This window comes from Simochromis diagramma, unplaced genomic scaffold (genome assembly GCF_900408965.1).
Source record: "Simochromis diagramma unplaced genomic scaffold, fSimDia1.1 OVJJ01000438.1, whole genome shotgun sequence".
In the NCBI taxonomy this organism is placed as follows: Eukaryota; Metazoa; Chordata; class Actinopteri; order Cichliformes; family Cichlidae; genus Simochromis; species Simochromis diagramma.
In genome coordinates, this window is record NW_024387263.1 from 595,767 (window position 1) to 614,490 (window position 18,724).

Below are 18,724 nucleotides of genomic sequence, written 5' to 3' on the forward strand. Positions count from 1 at the left end.
GACGTAAAGTGTATTTTTAATAAGATTCAGATTTATTGGAGGAATTTCTAAATTCATGTCATTAACTGAGTATCTGTGATCATAACTGCATGAATTAAACACAAACTGAACTTTATAGCAGCAAACATGTGAAATAACGACAGGCTGAATCCAGTCGAGTCAATAAAAGTTTATCGTTTAATGTTTGTCATTAATCATGAATCCACAACACAGCAGTTTGTTTAGTGAGTAGGAAAAACGTGAGTATTTACATCTACCATCATACACGTCACAGTTTATACCCATGCTAACACAACAAAGACTTTTATATACAAGAAATACTATTAGCGTCGTCATACAAAGGAGTGCCATCGTTGGAACTATCTAGATTTGTCATTGATGCAAAATACACAAAATCATAATAAACGTCTCCTCAGCTGCCCTGAAGTGATCGGGATAATTCGACAGAATGAACTTGGATCGCTGTGGACCGGGTTTAAAAACTGGTTTACATCAGAAAACACGAGGCGAGATGATCACAGTCTACGTGTATACGAGGTTTGCCCTTCATGCCCGCGAAAATACGCCCTCTCCTCGTTTATGTACAAAGAAATCAACGCGTCTCCTCCGTGAGCTCCGTCGGATTTCCCTCCACGTTCCTCCTTCTAAAGGAAACACAGACTGGGTGGGGTCAGTGGTTTTAGTCTCACACAAAACTTAATTTCTTTTAAAAAAAGCACCAAACTACTTTTAATTTTCCTGCCATCCGACACGTTCAAGCCAAAGAACAAAAGAATGAACTGAACGTCCTACAAACAAACCTCTGATTTGCATAGTTCATCTTCACCTGCTTCGAGTTTGATTCACTGAAATCTGAACACTTCATCGCTGCAGACCGAGTATGCAGGACCGTTTGTTTAAAGCAAGAGTTCACAGCAAAATCAAAGATGTCATTTTAACTGTGGTAACCGTAGTAACCGTTTACACATCTCTTTTGTTTTGGTGGGAATGACCCAGTTTTGGAGATATTAGGTGCAGAGATTTCTGCCTTCTTTCTTTTTACTGTCTACATCCGCCAGCCAAAGGAAAATGCAGCCAGGTCTCTCTTTAGTGAGCAAATAATTAATATAAGCTGGTCAAAGCAGGCCGTCACTTTACATAAAAGATGCCGTACCCACCAGCGAGGTCCCCCGTTGGATATGAAGGATGCTGCACATTCATATAGCAGCAACTTGTCAATTACACCCTGGTGTATCCACTTGTTTGCCTCCAATAGAACGACAGCTGATAAAATTAAAGTCCTGACACTAGTGAGACTCATCAGGTAAATATTTACTGAGGTCATAGTTCAAGCTGCGGGGGTTATTTTCTCAGACTTTTTTTGCAGGACAAACAGTTGCCCCCTAGTGGCCACTGGAAAGAACGCAACTTCCAGCTTTGTTTTAATTTTCAGACGTGGAAGCTACAGCCATCCTTTATATACAGGCCCAATCCCAGTGTCCACTCACAGGACGAAACCGACTGTTACCGGGATAAGAAACAAAAGCACCAGAATAAAACTGTAACACAACAAGCACAAAGGAGCAACGACACAAAAGGCAAAAGAAAATCTATGCACGTGTGATTGCAGCATATGCATGTAAAGTAGGTTTAGTTCAGGGAGAAGAAAATAGTTCCCACATGAAACATCTTCAATAGGTTGTTGCTGCTTCTTTATTTCTCAGTAGCTGATCAACGATCTCAGATTCTCAGTTTAGCTCAGGTATATTTAAAAGACAGCAGATGTCAAAATGTTCTAAAAGGATGAACTGAACTAAAAATCAGGAGAAAATAAAGTACATTTAATTCTGCTGTGAACTTTTCTTTAGTAAACTGTTGTGTGACTTCTCTCTCCCTCTGGTGTAATTCGATCCTGATATAACACACACTCTCTCACAAACTGCCGTAACAGCGCACACCTTCATTGTTGCAGTTTCTCGTTGCTGAAAAGCTTCTCTAACCTGCCTGCGTCATGTATTTACAGCATCCCTGCTCACAGCTCTTTGTAGGCTCAGAAGGATCAAAGATAAACGGGTCAGCACGACTGCACACGGAGCTTTACAGATAAACAAACACACAGAATGACAGAAAAGTGATAAAAAATTCAACCTTCCAGTGCGTTATGTGAACTGGAGGTAAAGGTTGCAGGAAGAAAATGCAATAAAGTGATTTCTAAATCTGGCTTTGTATAAACGTATACATATTAATATCAATCTTCATGTTTTGCAAAGGCAACAAGCATAACAGGTGTGCTGTGAGAAAAACTTCGAGAGCACTCAAAGCTGTTTAAAACAGAGGTAACATCATATGTTGTTGGCATGAACACAAAGGCGTCAGTGCGAGTCTGTAACAACTGTGAATATCGCTGTGAATACACACAGCACATGAATCCACCATCAGCTGCACTGAGTGTTAATATGGGTTTCAGTTTCAACAGGACAACAATCAACTCGAACTCTTCGCACAAGGATGAAAGAGTTGATCATTTAGGGAATAAATGAACTAAAATGATTTTAAAGGAAATTTATAACTGAAAGTAGAAGAAGAGAGAAGCTAAAGATCTAAAAACAGACAGGTTCAAGGAGGTAACTCGAGCCGTGCTGCATAATTCACCTGTAACATCATCAGTCAGTTCACCAAACACCCGACTTCATGAATTCAGCAGTTTTCTGCAAACTGTCCGGGCTGTGGTGCAGCCTCTGTGTGAGCCACAGGACAGTTTCATGGCTTTGACTTTTATAAGTTGGGAATAAAGAGACTGGAAACGCTCACCGGACACAGAGCGCCACTGAAAGTCCAGCTCGAAACTTCCACTGAACATCTTTAGCCATCACTGCTTCACTCGTATGTTTATGGTGGAGAATTCAAGCAGCGGGCCCGTATCACTGCTCACACAGCTCACGCCATGCGTCGCGGCAGGAAATGCACATGTGCAACAACTGTCTGAATGATGGCTGTTGTTCCATGCAGCTTACTGGGTCAGTGAATGCAGCACACACGTTCGCTGACATTACAGGAGCTGAATATTTAATGTGGACCCGCTCTGCTCATTTCGAGCTCTATATTTTGACGTTTGGACTCTACCAGAGGAGCTTTGTATGACTCATAGTTAAAAATAATACTGCAATGTGTCTGAAACAAGCTGCTTCAGTGCCCGTCTCTTTAGACTGGCTGCTCTTTGTAAACAAAACTATGGTTGTGTTTACTGCGCACATCCATCCTGGTGTGACAGAGTCAGAAAATCCAGAACTGGTCGACTTTAGTAACTCCTGAAAATGATTTAATGGATGAAGTAAAGTCTGTGATGGTTCTAAACGTGCAGACGCACTCACACACACAGTCTCGTCGTTTCACTGAAAACAAACCTTCAGCTTCTCTAAAGCAGCGAAAGCCATTCGAGGCAGAGTGCGCACTCAGGTCGTTAATCCTTAAATCTAAAATGTCTCAACCTGACTCACTTTTTCATCGACGTATTTTTATGTGATGCCTATATTTACTTATGCTTGTATCCCCTATTTTATTGTTCTAACTTACGTTTTTTGCTTTCAGCCCTTTATGTAGACAATGTTGATTTGATTTATTTCGTCGTTGTTCTCTTGTCTTAACTTTTATTTCGTCCCATCTCGCTCTTCGATGTCCAGCTTCCTGTTGAAATGTATTTTTCTATCTTTACCTTTCTGTCAAAGCACTTTGCAAAGACATCGTGTTATTATTATTTAGCCTCACAGGGGAACAGTTCTGTGTTGGATTTATCTAAATGTAGCTGGACTTAAGTTCGAAACTACAAACTACAGAGCCACCAGCCATCGTCACCAACACAATATGACACTGAATCAGGATTCTGAGTTTTCTGCACCTTTAGGAGGAACCAAAACAGGACAAAGCTCAAACACAACGATCAGCTTCACCATGCAAAATGTGAGATGATCGGACACCAGGCAGAGCACAACGAGGATTTCAAATAGCCACGTGAGCTAACGGTTGTTCAACCTAAAAAGGGGGCGAAGTGATCAGGATGACAGTCTGCTCACAATCTGAGTGCTAAATGTAAAAAGAATATTTAAAACAAAACACTAAAATACAAAAGTATGACCCTTTGCAGTACTTTTACACGTCTACTACTAAATCCTGCTGATTCAACATCCTTGGTGTTCAAAGTGGTTTCCTAGACTACAAAGACATCAGTGCACAGTACAGTATTTCTCCAGTGCTTCCAGTGCTTCACCTCACAGTCTCTGTTCAGTGAATGAACATGCATACAAAACAGTACCCTGATTAAAAAATGTACAGTCATTACTTTCATAGAAAAAATGCCAAAAAAGGTGTATATTTACTTCAGTTAACATCCCTAAAAATACCAGCAGTCGGACGCCTCGCACATATTTACAGGTTCCTCCGCTGAACGCATCGTCAGCTTTAAAAAACCCTCAGAGCAAACTGTCCCTCGCTCCTGTTTTCAGGAGCTGCAATAAAACCTTCAGCTGTTGTGAAGTGCACATCGCGTCTGATGTAGCGGCTACTGTCGGCTCAGAAAGCCATTTGCACGTTTCTTCAATCAAAAGTATAACGACTGAATATAAATTATATGTATATACTTCTTTATACTGTATTAAATGTATCTACATTCTCTCTTACTTAAATATAAACACTTCTCATCTCTGTCGTTTATCTTCAACATTTCAGGAAAAAGTGACTGAAAATCTTCGAAAGCCGTCGCTCTGTTTGCATAAAGCATCACTTAAAGGTACTTTTTGTAACTTCCTGTTTACTAAGATTAACAGAAATTAACAGAATATAAATACCAGCTTGACTTTATGTCCTAAACTATCTGTGTTTTCTGTTAAGATGTCAACTGTAGTCAAATGAGGTCCCGGCCGTACTTTGGTGTATTACCTTTTTGTTCAAACGCTGCCCCCTGGTGGTGAACGTTTTATTTACATCGTTACAAAAAGTACCTCTACCCGATGCCTTTATAGCCGCTGTTTACGTGACAGAAATAATCATCATTAGTTATTTGCTTTCATTTTGGTCTTTTGTTTTCATCTTTTTAAATCATCTAAATCAGTGATTCCCAAACTCAAAGCTGCTAAACTGGAGTCCACACGAGACTGACCTTTGGTCCCCCTCGTCCCACATCGAGACAGTGTCCCACATTTTGTTCACTGCAGGACAGGCACTTTCCTAAAGTCTGGCTTTTATCCAGTGGCTTTAAAAAAACTGAAATACAGGGAGACTACTTAACTGGGTGAAGTCAAAACAAAGGAAATGATTTTCCTTTCTTAGTTAATCTGCAGTGATGCAGAAAGGAAAACATGACATTAAGTGACAGGTCAATTATCGGGACAGCAAAAGTAAATATAGTAAAAAGAATATATCACGGACAATAACATGAAACTTCTTGTTGTGCTTATTGCGTCTGCTCAGTGAGGCAGGAGGGAAAGTCCTTCACAAACCTGCAGTTTGTCCTTTTATAGTTTTTTAGGATATGTGAAGATTCCCACACAAATAAACTCCAGATGTTGTAAAATGTTGTATCATCGAGGTTCATGGAATCTGGCCACCCTGCCTCTGGAGGACACCCTGCAGTACCTTCACAGCCCACTAAGGGGCAGCGGCCCACACTTTAGGAATCACTGATCTAAATATCCTTCAGTATAACATCCCTGCTCTGACCGTTCTGTGTCTATAGGTTTCATTTGTACATAAATAAAAATGTTTTTAAAGTGCCGTTTGCCTTTAAATCTTCAGAGCGAGGCTTTTTTTTATTTGACTAGAAATCCCTTCGTAAAATCACGGGTTCTGTTTCAGGTGTAATCATGAATTTAGTGAAAAAGCTGAGCAGCATTTTCTCAGGTTCAACCCCGTCTGCACATGTAAGAAGTAAAGAATCAGGATGCAGTGACGTGAGGACTGTTTGGTTGAAGGAAACACGTCTCAGAGGTCAAGGACTCGTTGGAGTGTGCGAGAGCAGACTGAAACCTTTAGCGGTAACTGGAGGACAGCTGGGGGCGAATCAGAGCTACCCTCAACTTCATGACCCAGTTTTTAGTTTGGCTCTCGCTCTCACATCTTTTCTTTCTCTCTTTTGAGAAGAGTTTCTTATCTGTCCTTATAAACCATGAGGGGGCGTCCTACTCCTCGCCGATGCCGTGCTCCCACGCCACTTTAGCCTGCTCATCCTTGGTGGCTGCGATTATGGGCTGGGAGATCTTGCGTGGCATGGGCCGCGGTGCAGGAGGTGGAGGCGCTGCAGACTGGCTGATCAGGGAGTCCTCTTCAGGGATGCAGCCCTCTCGGAGGTAGGGTTTAGGGGGCAGCGCCGGAGGCTCATGGAAGTGGTAGAGAGGCGGGTGGTGGGGGATGTAGTGTGGGTGGAAGTGATGGTGGAGTTGGTGGTAGTAGTGGGGGTGTTGTGGGTGTGGCAGCACATCCTGCTGCTGCATTTGTTGAACTCCGATGGAGGCCGAACCCGGAGCCTGGGGTTGGATTTGGGACCCCACCTGAGCCGGGGTGACGCCTCCCGGGGCAGAGTGGCTGCGGCAGGGCGGGGGCTTGACTCCATCCAGGACTTCAGGTTCGGAGACGCTGTACCTGACGGGCTGGTAAGGTGAGTCGAGGTCCTCCTGGTCGGTGGTCCAAGCCTGGCTGCTGGGGACGGACTCCAGGGTGTCTGTGCGGCTGGCGGTGGGGTCAGAGGAGGAGGCGGGGCCACCAAAGTTGCTCTCACTGAGGGAGGAGACTCCGGAGCTGGCGCTGCCTGACAGGTTGGAGTTACTGCCATCCAGGATGGACTGTGGACTGGTGGGCGAGGCAGGTATAGGATGCAGGGGAGACTGGAGAGAGAGGTGAGGGAGAGTCACACAAACAATCACTAACACAGAGTCTGTGATTATCAGCTGTGGTTTTATTAAATATGTTTAATGTGTGTGTCGATATTTCATGTCTGTTAATATTTAACAAAGCAGGTCGATCACATTCTGATTTTTCTCCTGCATAAACATGAAGATCACAACTTATTTACAATGAATGTCTTTAACTAGAATCACATCTGATTGAAGTGTGGAAGCAAAACTATGACAGTGCACATTAACAGGCTTACTTTGAACTATAAATATACCAAGTAACACAGAAAGCAGGATTCTGGAGTGTTTGTTAAAAAAGAGGAAAAAGGAAACATGAAGTCAATAAATCAAATATTGCTGATGAGCTTAGGAACAGGACACGAAGGTTTTCAACTGAACAGAAGATATTTTGTCTTTGTCGTAACTGTTGGTGGATAAACTGTAAAGTTATTTCCAGCTGGTGTTGCAGACTCAGCTGTGAACACTGATGCTTCATTTAACAGAACAAAAACACAAAGAAAAACACACAGACAGTAATGTGCACTGATTTGTGAGTGCACACACACACACACACACACTAATGGACCGACAGACAAACTTCATCCAGACAGACAGCAGGCATGAGGAGGAGGAGGAGGAGGAAGAGGAGGAGAAGGGTACCTTTCTTAAAGAGCGCGCGGGGAGAGCTGGAGGGAGGTCGCTGACCTGGTGGTGGAAAGCGTCAAAGTGCATCGACAGGTGTTGCCCTACAGGGGGAGACACAGCAGGACTGACTGAGAGAAACTCGCACACACGCACACACATTTCAGACCAGAGAGGAGGAGGAAGAGGAGGTGGGAGGAGGGGCAAGGGGGAACGAAGGTCAGAGAGTGGAGAACAAGAAAGTAGAGGCAGGTGGGTGGGGTTAAAACAGGAAAAGGGGGAAGTTGGAGGAGTGTGTGGAGGAGGGGAGGTGTTCAGCTCTGATAGCATTTAAGTTGTTTGATTGCAGTGGTATAAAGTGTGTGTCTGTGTGTGTCTGCAGTGAAAACGAGATCAAATTAACCAAAGTTCGCTCTCAGAGAACGCTTCCCTTCTTTCTCTCTGTGCTTCGAGCCCTGCAGACGTCTCCTCTGAGGTTACAGGAACCACCAAACGCTTCATAAACACTTCATGTACCTGAACTTTCACTCTTGGGACTCAAAGGTTTGAATAACGCGATTTGCAAAACCGAGAATGAGTGTTCGTGGTTTTGAAAGGTTTCTGTGAGGGACTAATGCGAGTCTGCGTCGTCACAAATACTCCTGAATGAAAAGCAGAGCTGCTTTGAACCCCCGATCATAGAGGTCACGGAGAGGAGAGGCCCAGCGCTATTCTGTTAATACTTTCTCAGCCAATCAAAGCACAGCTTGCTTAAAGGGGGAAAAAAGCTAAAACAGCTGTTTTCAGACAGAAGACGAACTGAGAGGCAGCACCGACACCCACCATTAGATACACAGGGATCATGAATCATGCGGAGCTGATCTAACGGAGGTACTAATGAACATGACAGAGGAGATGAATCTCCCCTGAATTCTGCTCTGAGTCATGTCTTCTGACCCGGTGCTTAAAAACAGATTCAGTTCCACAGCCAGGAAAACGTCCCCCACACAAACACACTGCAGGGGAACCTGTGGGGATTCCCCACACACAAAAACCGACACACGCAACGATGCACAAGAATCAACGCTTCGCTCTCGCACAAAACAAACCCAGCAGGCGTCCACGGATGACACTTTCTGGGCTAAAGGCGCTCAGTCGCATGGCTTCATGCCCAAACTTGGTTAAAAAGTGGAGTTTAGTAAATATCTGGTAAACATTGTTTACATTAGACGTTAATTCTGTAAGTCTAACACTGAAGTGTTTGTCTGTAGCTGTGAGCTGTGTGTGAGGGGGACAAACGGTACATTCTCTTGGTGGTCATGATCATCCTGCATGTGTGGTTCCCCCTGGGTTGCATCTCACTGACGCACTCGTGCAGCTGTTTTTAGGATTATTGTTTCACAGTACGAAGGTTCAAATCCACTAAAGAGGAAGTCCTTTCATGTTTCAGACGGTTTTAGATGTAAAAGAATGACATAAAAAGACTTAATGCTTCAGCATCTGGCAAAGTTTGATTTATGCTTGGTGGGAAATCAGTGCACAACACAGAGACAAACTGAAACACACACATGCACGCACACACAGTAGTTTTGTACCTTGAGGCAGGTTGCGTGGTGGAACAGGTGGTGCCATGACACTGCCAACGTGGGAGGAAAGGAAAGGGAGGGCTTCTCTGGTACCGCTGTCCAAACTCCAACTACTGGGAGTGGTCAGGACTGGAGGGCAGCAAGTGAAGACGGGTGGAGAAGAAAAATAGATGAGTTTTACAGAAATATTCTGTATCGTGTGTGTGTGTGTGTGTGTGTGTTTGCCGACCTTTCTCAGCCACAGAGAGGTTTGGGTCGCTGCAGGGTTTGCATGGACCGATCACCTGGTGGAACAAAGCCCGCTGGAAGTTTGGTGGCTGAGGAGGAGACCATGAGCTCGTTAGAGAGGACCACAGCGATCACCTGAATCAGACTTTAATCCGTCTTCAGCTCAGTAAAGAACTGAACATGATTGCATTCGAAAATATTTAGAAGAATATCTGAAGGTAGGTTGAATCCATGAAAAGCACCTGCAGCATCACAGGTCAGCTGATCACAGTGCAGCACAAAGAAAACGAATCTTTGTGCACAAAACAAGAGCTTCCAGTTTCCTCTCCTGTCAAATCCCACGTTACCCTCTGCATGTGACGTACATGCAACTTCTAATAAATCAGACAACTGTCACTGCTGTCGTTCAGGATCCCCCCCCCCACTGCTTTACCTGTCCATTGTCTGTGATGTTGGTGTACATCGCGCTGCTCGGCCTCTCTCTGTGCGGCGGCAGCAGCATCAGCATCTCTCTGTTGTGTCTGTATTTGTCAGGCAGAGACGGAGAGCCGACTGCAGACGGACAGATTACAGAAGTGAGAGATGTGTGAAACACGAAATATCAGAAAGCTAAATATAGTTTTAAAAAGCTGCCATGGGCCGCTAACCTCTGATGGTTGAGGGGGCGGAGTTTATCATCTGAGAAGGCGCAGAGTGGGTGGAGCTAAGACTGGAGGAGGACAGGCTCGCCTGCAGTTCCAAGAAATTCAAACGCAGAATTGTACATATAGATTACAATAATGTGAGGTACTCGAGCAGTGATGCTCAGCTGTGCAGAAAAAGCTGGACATGATAATATTACAGAGTTTTGTATTCATATGTGATATATGGAGTGTTTCTTGTTTCTTGCAACAAGTGCGTTTCCTCTCTGCGAATCGCGTTTTTCACTGACCTGCATGCGGTAGAAGTCCTCGGGGTGTTCCACTACCATGCCGTCAGCCAGGATCAGCAGATTGCCAACGTTTCCCATCTCACTGGAGTTGTGAGAGGAGAGAGAGGAGGAGGAGTTGCGCACAGGAGTCAGAACAGCTACAGGACTGGGAGGAGGGAACGAAAGGAGGAAAAAAGAGGAGAGGAAACAGGGAGGGTAAAGAGAAAGAGGGCGGGGGGAGAAGAGGGAAATTCCAGGTAGAAGAAAAGGAAGGAAGGAAGGCAGGAAGAAAGGAAGGAAGGCAGGAAGGGGAAGGGCCGAGCAAACCAAAAAAGAAGAAGCAAAAGCCAAACAGCCGGCATGCATGAGGTGATGTGGTGAGAATGAGAGCGATGGTCAGCCATGAGCATGCAGGAAGCACGATGCAGGAAGCACGATGCAGGAAGCACGATCACGGTGGTGTCGGTGAAGGATGAAGGAGAGAAAGAGAAAATGGCAGACTTTCAGAAAGTGCGATGTGAGCAGAGGACAGCAGAGATGCTGCGAGGAACTTCTCAAAGATCATTAATGAGACACAGCAGGTGAACCACAGATGGAGGTGAAGCCAGTGAGAAGACGTGTGCTGACTGTGAAGGATGGTTTCTGCCGTGTTCACCACATTTAACAGTTTCAATTAAGAATAAGATGAAAGTAATTAACGAGGATTAAATGGATTCTTTTCTGCTTTATATATTTACAGTAACACTATCAAATGCAACGAAGCACAGCAGAAGACGTGGAGACAACCAGGACAGAACCTGGAGTGATACCCAGGCCTCACTCGACCCAGCCACCTCACACGCCTCTTTATGGGGGCATGAAGCGCTCCCAAACCACCCGTCGGTGATCTCTTATTCCAGTGAGGCTCCTCTGAGGCCACCACTCGTCCTAAGCCCAGAACCGGAGCTTTGCCTGGTCTGGCCGGCAGGCCCAATCCGAGGAGTGGAGCTAAACTCGGTGAATATGATTTGATATCCTTTCTTTCCTGTATTTAGAAGGGCAGTGGCAGCTTTAGAGGGAAGGGTGGAGGCTGCTTTGTCTCTCTTGATCCGTGCCCCTTTGACCCGACCCTCTATGCAGACTTAGAGGAAACTGACTTTGAGGATTTTTTAAAACCTTTTCAACATGTTTAGAGACCCTGAATGAGGTTTTGATGACATGGTGGTGCAGACTGAGGAGTGTATCAGGGTGTAGCTGAATAAGATTAAAGCAGGAGAGTCTAACGGGCACTTTAAAAAAGTCTCTGGTGTTGCTGACCTGTGTCGGTGCATCAGTTTGAAGCTCTCGGGGCTCATGGGGCCGTGAGTGGCCAGGATTCCTCTGGGTGTGTTGGGCCCTGAACCGGACTTGTCTAAACCAGGCAGACCCTGCAGAGACACATAGAAGCACTGCTCTGAATATTCACACTGCCCTCGGGTGTCCACACAGACAGAAGAATCACTGGTTGGAACGGTCAAATAATGCCTGGAAAACTAAACTATGAACAGAGCTGAAATGTTCAAAGAGATTCTTTGCAGTGACGTAGTCTCTAAGCTTGGTGCACACTAACATGCTCTTTGAAGAAGAAACTAATCCATCCATCCTTCCAGCATGTTTACACCGTAATGAATCTTCTTCTACACTCGTTCATTTTGGTTCATGAGCTACATCTAACAACAGCTCCGCGTATGTATTTGTACCTCCTGAGGTTGTAAGATTATATTATTTTGTGCGCTCACATGACAGAGGCTGCTCCTCATCATCTGGAACTGATCTATCAGCTTCTTGTGCAGGGGACGCATTTCTGGGTGCACCAGCTTCTCGTGCACAGCCAGACCGACTCCCAGGATGTGAACCTGTGTGAAAACCAGTTTTTAAAAACATCAGCGGATGAGATGAAGAACCCTGTTAGTATGAGCAAGAATGAAGACCAGGTTGTTGCTCACGTTGGTCTACAGACAAATCCTTCCTTTGGAAAACTTAATGCACGTGTTTCACCTGCTTTACTTTTGCCTGCTTCATGTCAACAAATGTTTTTCTACTGGATCGAAATAATCTGACATGGGAGAGGGGGCGAGGTTAGGGGGCATCTCCTCCTATCAGCAGCTGGGGCTGAAAGTATTAGCCCCCCAGGAATTATGGAGCATTTTGCTAAACTTCTTCCCAATTTTTGCAGCATTGATGAAACTTGATATAATCAAAGATTCAAGTAGGGTTGCCAAAAATATTAACGACATGTGAATGTTCGTTTTGAAAAAGAGCGGCACATCACAGCCTGACAGCCCAGTGACTATTAATGGCCACGGGGCTAATCACTCATTTCTTTCTTGTTTTGTATCCATATACAGATAATTTGCAGATATATGAAAACAAAAACTATAGATTCTATTACAGGATTCTGAGGTTTTTCTTCAATCCGGCCATCGTGACATTTGTCTCACGCTAAAGGTCAAATTCTCCACATGGTTCTATCTGAACACACTTACAGCTCTATATGTGCTTCAGTGGAAGCACATATAGAGCTTTAATTTGAGTATATGGAGCCAACTTAGTCTACTTGGCATCTCAGGACAAAAAGGCAGAGCTGTGTTATTAAAGCTCTGCAGGAACGTCAGCAAACGACACCTCACCTGCTCCTGCATCAGGTCTTTAAGCTGTGTGATCTTCTCAGTGTCTTCAGGGTGGCTCGTGATGTACTCCTTATCAAAGAAAGCCTGCAAACGAAGGAAAAAAGCAAAGTCAAATTTATGGAGCAGTACTGTGGCATTACATCACCCCAAAACACCAAACCTTATAGAAATGAACATTTTTAGTCCATTTTATACATATTTTATTCGCACAGATTCAGAGATTATGCGCACGGATGACAAACTGCTGTGCTTTGTAATAAAATACATGTTCTGTACTTTTGTTTATAAAAGGAAACTCTAACATATCACTGAGGTTAGTGCATTCTGGACCGTTTGTGTTTTATGAGTGGATAAAATAACAGTGGTTTAATCATATTGTGGCCCCTCCTTCACCTGTCTATAAAACTGCCCACTGTGATGCGCTGTAAGATTTTACTGCTGTGACTCAGCCTCACGCGGGCCGATGACATGAAATTCCCTGTCTGTCTGACCTCTTGGTATCTGGCGATGCCTCCGTTAACAGCAGCGTCGATGACCCCGTTCAGCGTCATGCTGAGCAGGTTGATGTTGCCGTGCAGCTGCTTGTGTTGATACTGGCTGATCAAAGTGCGCAGCTCCTGGTTCTTATTCTCCACCACAGAGATGGCGTTTTCTAACGGGCTCACCTCCACCTGAGAGAGAGACGCAGAGCGACGAGGAGCCAAAGTGAGAGACGCTCAGATTACTTCGTAGAATATATCATAACAGATTGTTGTGAGTTTATGGATCCTGTTTATCTTTACAGATCTCTTTCATGTGCTCACCAGCTCTCTCTTCTCCACCTCAAACCAGCGGGAAATCCCGGGCAGAGGGTGGGTGAGGATCAGAGTCGTCCTTTCTATCCACAGACTCTGAAAAACACGACAAGCAGGGAGACAAACAGTCCAGACTTCAGGAGGTTTGATGTAACATCAACAGCCATCGAAATCTCCTGAAATATCTAATTAATGTTGAGAATCCGGTTTATTAATCATCTAAACTTCACCCAAAATGAGCCATGCTGGCTGGATTTTCAGAGAGCTTCAGAAAAAACCAGGCAGATCTTAATGAACTGAAGCAACGCTGTAAAAAAGGTTGGATAAAAACCCTCCACAACGATGTGAGAGACTGACAGAGTGTTTGATGCTGTAAGCTGCTGAATCACGAGGAAGGTTGAAGGAGAAACGATGTCTCTACTGTCAGGGACGGAAATGACAGAAAGCAAAGACAGACGAGGAAGATGTCAGATAAATTTCACAGGAAGGAACTTAAAGAAATGTAAAACTTGGATAAACCAGGTAAAAAAGGTTTTTGTAATGAGTCACTGGATATAAATGCTGTAAATCGTGTCATTCATGAGAATATAAACAAAGGCAGGTTCAGCTGGGTTGTAGTAAGTAAGTGTGTTGAGCTGATTCATTGAGTATCTAATAAAAGAATAAGAGGAAAAAGCACTTCCTGTCTCACTTTGAACTCATTGTCTCGATCTTTGGGGCCTTTGTGGAAGGGCCGGTCGTAACGGAAGCGGCGGACGTTGTTCACTCGATAGAAGCTCTTAATGCGGTCCGGTACTCGGTCCATCTGAAGCACGGTCACGCTGTCCGGCACTGGCGTTACTGCGTAGATCTGGAGGTCTGAGAGGAGGGAGGTCAAAGATATAACTGAGAGCCGATAACACAGCAAACAAAACGCTTCCATGGACGTCAGGCGTGGATTAATGTTTAAATCGAGCAGTCTTTGGATGAACATCAGCTCTGCTGCTGAAGGATACACTGTGCATCACACTGCAGGATGGCCTCGTCTGGTTGATTGGGGTGCTGCATTGCAATGGCTTGCGGGAATTCTCCCAGCATCCTTTGCTGGAAGGCTTCTAACCTTTCGTAGTCATGACCACGGCAGACAAACTCTTTGTTCTAGAGGGAACGAATCAAAAACGAACAGAAAAGATTAAGATGTTCATTTTTTAAAGCAGAAATCTTGAAGCCACGTCTTAAGTAAGAAAACCTGCAGTTCCTGTAATGACCACTTGAGGCTGGATCCCAAAATGCTCTACAGCAGCCGTGAACATGTTTACTTCTCGCTTCATAACAGCTGTTTACTGGGTCATTGAATTCAGATGTGGCAGCTCAATTATTAGCTTGACCAAAGTCCTTCTAGAAACAAGTCCATCCACCCTGCAGCCATCGAAATATCCTCAGAGAGTTTGTTCACTTTGCCCCAAAATAAGGTTTTAAAAAGCTTTTTTCCTGGACGGCGTACGTCTTCTTCTGTGAGAAGTGAAACCATTAAAGCTTTCATTTTCTTTTCTAATTACTCAACTTCAAATAAAGTTAACGTGCATGTGTAAATGCTGCACAGTGACATCACTCACTCTGAGGAAGAAAGGGAACTTCCTGCCGTAGAAGCCGACCCTGAAGAACTCGGGCTCCAGGCGCTGCTGCTCCATGATGTTGTCGTAATAGGCCGCCTCCATTTTCTGCAGGTAAAGGTCGCGGGGGGAAGATTGTGAGATCGAATAATTAATATTTCCTTATTAAAGATCTAAAAGATTCTTGATGTGAGTGTTGTTGGGGCTCACCCGTATCCAGCTGAGACTTTGATAGTCATACAGGGATTCGTACTGGAAGGCCAGCTCCCTGCACAGAGGAATGCCGTACTCCCAACACTGAGGACACACAAACACACAAAACCATGGAGGCGCTGATGTTTGAAGCAAAACCACAACAACAAACTGCCTTTAACTGCAGCGAGCTGATTGGTTACCAGATAACACTTTACATACTGACCCCGTGCTTAACAGAGAAGACGCAGCAAGTGTCTAATATGAAAGTAGTTGCTGCTGGCACCTTGTAAAACCAAGACTGGCACCCCGGTGTTAGATAAGAGAACATACCTTTATTAGTCCCACAAGGGGAAATTTCATAAGGCTGCCGACCTATTGCACGCAATGGCGGCGCCATCTTACCCTCCGACCATACATACATTACACAAACATCACATGGGGAAGACAGGTCAGAGAGGAAAATGGAAACAATGGAAACAATGGAAACAATGGAGGAAACAATGGAAAATGCACCACATGAGGAAAGATAAGGAGAAAAAAATGTGCACATAGCACATGAAAAAACTCTTAATACACCAAAGAAACACATGACGAACAACAGGGGCGGGTAAAGGGTGAGAGACAGCCAGTGTAGGCAGCACAGCCAGGCCTGCAGCCTGTGCGCTGGTCTCCTTGATCCAGCGTCAGCATCGGCGGGGAATAAGCGTCGAAGGCGTTTGGAGGGTGATGAATGTATGTCTGCATGTGTGTATATGTCTGTGTGTGTGTGTGTGTGTGTGTGTGTCCATAGTTCAGCTGAGACAGTGTCCTTCGCCCTGCCAGGCTAAGTAAACAGTCTTCCAGCCAACCCAGGTGGCCTTGCATGGAATGGGAAGAACAGACTAAACAGTCGTTATCAGGGTGTTGTTGTTCAGCTCCAGCCTCGAGACCACAGCTGACGCCAGGTATCCGCATGAAGTGATGGTGCTTTTTAATTTAGTGCGAACAGCTCATAAGAATTTCAAAGCTGTTCTAACAGTCCGACACTGGTCTCTCAATCTCCCGTTGGAGAGCCGCGAGCTTCTCCAAGAGCCGTGAGCTAGCAAACTGTAAACAGTCTGTGTGGGGAAATTTTAAGGAAGTCGTTTAATGTGCAAATCAGATGCATGATTTTAGTTCACTGCTCATGTAAGCTTAGCTGTAGACAGTTCATTCGCAGAATTCTTTTCATATGTTACAAGAAAGTGTAACATAGTGTGAAGGTGCAGCTCCTAATATAAAAGTTTAATACAGAGAATCAGGAGCTCCGGGCGAGAGGTGAAGGTGGTTAAAACAAATCTGTGGATAAAATAGGTGATGATGTCTCGTAGAGGAAGAGGATGCAATACAAGCAACCTAACTGACAACTTCACATGCACATGTAGGACTGATAGAAGATGACTGAATTTCAATTAGAGAAGAAAAAAAGCTCACAGAGGCTGCTGTTGCTGGGTTTTGGTGCTTTATGAATAAATTCAATTAAACTGAACACTCAGTCGACTCACGTTTGAAACGGTTTATTACAGTTACTTTATAAAAACGTGTATAAAACTTTTTGGAGGATGGCCCAAAGAGCCCTCTAGTGGACAATGTGGGGGTTGCACAGGTGGAAACAGCAGATATGTCCGAGTGAGACTTTACAGCAGACTGCACATTAGGATGAGAGTGAGGCCTACTGTGGGTGGCAGAGAACAGATGGAGCTGAGCTCAGCTTCATTTCTCTTTTGTTAAAAAAATATTTCATTAGTCAATAAAATGATAATTAAAATGACATATTTATAAATCACCTTTTAAAACTCATGTTAAGCTGTAAGCCATCAGTAAGACTACAGAAATGCTGCATATATACATACATACACCATTAATGAAGCAGCTCGTGACCTCTAAAGCCCACGCTGACCGTGTCACGCCCTCACCTTCCCCTTGTTGAAGTAGTGGATGACTTTCCTGCAGAGTCCCTCCTTGCGGTGCCACTCGGTCTGAGCAGGATAATGCAGGAACTCCTTTAGAGGACGCTCGTCCCAGTGCAGCAGCTCCCAGTATAACAGCAGGGTGAACGCGGCCTCTGCAAACAAACACGGAGCCCAGAGAGCGTCAGCCTGGCGTTTGTCACACGTTCTGCTCGTGTCCACGAGTGACTGATTCTGCTGTACCTGTGTAGTTCTCCGCCTGCAGATGCATGTCACACAGTTTGTGGATGTAGCGGATGTACATCTCCTCCTTGTTGATCTCTGACTTGTAGAAGTTCTGAGAAGAAACAAAACAGACAATTAATGCACTTTCTGTGTTTATGCACCGATTTAAACCTGGGATGCCAAACGCTGCAAATACCCACTCGATAGCCCAAGGTCTGAATCATCTTCATCATTTTCACCTATTTATGGCATACTGTACCAAACCTATATGTTAGTTTTTTTGTTAGTTTGTTTGTTTGTAAAGGATCAAGTGCAGACCAACTGAATGTGGAAAACATGAGAATTATTCTTGAAGGCTGTTTATTTAGAACTGGACGGTTTAATAAATGTGAAGCAGCTTGGAAAGAAAAGTGTCTGGACTTGTTTAAGTTTTCTTGAAGACGCTTCACCTTCATCCAAGAAGCTTCTTCAGTTCTAAGAACAGCTGGTGCAGAGTCCCAGATTTCAGCCCCATGGGAGCGTCTCCAAGAGGGTCAATGGCAGCCATGTTTATGAAGTGACTGTTTCCAATGCAGAGGTCTGATCACAAAATAGGACGGGACAAAACTCGGCTGTCCATCTGCACATAAAGGTCAAAGGTCACTCTCTCGAGAATGCCAATGTTCACATTCTGGACAGAGAGGACAGATGGTTTGAAAGAGGAGTGATCCTCGTGTAGAGGATCAATAGGGCGTCCATGACCCTCTTGGGGGGGGTCACTCCCATAGGCCTTAAATCTGGGACTCTCCACGAGTTGCTCTTAGAACTGAAGAAGCTTCTTGGATGAAGGTGAAACGCCTTCAAGCAACTCAAAGAAGTCCAGACGCTTTTCTTTCCAAGCTCCTTAGACTTCGATGACCTGGATGACTGAGAAGCTTCACAGACAATAAAAGTGAACACTTTCTGAACTCAGTATTTTAGTGATGTCGCTGATTTAAAGTCTTACCAGGAGGTTAACTGTGCAGCCAATCTTCTTGTTTTCTGTTTCATCTCCCTTCATACAGTCCCTGAAAAAATGAAACCAAGTTTATAAAACTTCAAACTTAAACCTTCCACACTTACTTATGAACCTCCGCTTTTGTTAACTTGGGTGTGTGT

The 18,724-nt window shown here is 44.5% G+C and overlaps 1 protein-coding gene across 8 annotated transcripts in view; it reads right to left on the bottom strand.

The window, feature by feature from the left end:
• Positions 1–156: 156 nt before the first annotated feature.
• LOC120715363 (dedicator of cytokinesis protein 3) overlaps positions 157–18,724 on the bottom strand; it is a 249,886-nt gene continuing 231,318 nt past the window's right edge. For 5 of the 8 annotated variants that reach the window (XM_040002307.1, XM_040002309.1, XM_040002305.1 and 2 more), the window contains 19 exons: positions 18,573–18,633; positions 17,606–17,699; positions 17,369–17,517; positions 15,450–15,536; positions 15,243–15,347; positions 14,643–14,784; positions 14,339–14,505; positions 13,657–13,743; positions 13,345–13,524; positions 12,854–12,937; positions 11,963–12,079; positions 11,502–11,632; positions 10,227–10,371; positions 9,943–10,024; positions 9,729–9,847; positions 9,297–9,384; positions 9,077–9,196; positions 7,521–7,606; positions 157–6,851 (listed from right to left, as the gene is read on the bottom strand). In XM_040002307.1, the coding sequence (XP_039858241.1) occupies positions 6,150–6,851; positions 7,521–7,606; positions 9,077–9,196; positions 9,297–9,384; positions 9,729–9,847; positions 9,943–10,024; positions 10,227–10,371; positions 11,502–11,632; positions 11,963–12,079; positions 12,854–12,937; positions 13,345–13,524; positions 13,657–13,743; positions 14,339–14,505; positions 14,643–14,784; positions 15,243–15,347; positions 15,450–15,536; positions 17,369–17,517; positions 17,606–17,699; positions 18,573–18,633 (2,746 nt within the window). In that variant the 3' untranslated portion in view covers positions 157–6,149. Of the gene's footprint in view, positions 6,852–7,520; positions 7,607–9,076; positions 9,197–9,296; positions 9,385–9,728; positions 9,848–9,942; positions 10,025–10,226; positions 10,372–10,471; positions 11,633–11,962; positions 12,080–12,853; positions 12,938–13,344; positions 13,525–13,656; positions 13,744–14,338; positions 14,506–14,642; positions 14,785–15,242; positions 15,348–15,449; positions 15,537–17,368; positions 17,518–17,605; positions 17,700–18,572; positions 18,634–18,724 lie in introns of those variants that run through there. The other 3 variants (XM_040002306.1, XM_040002310.1, XM_040002312.1) reach the window with 3 other exon arrangements.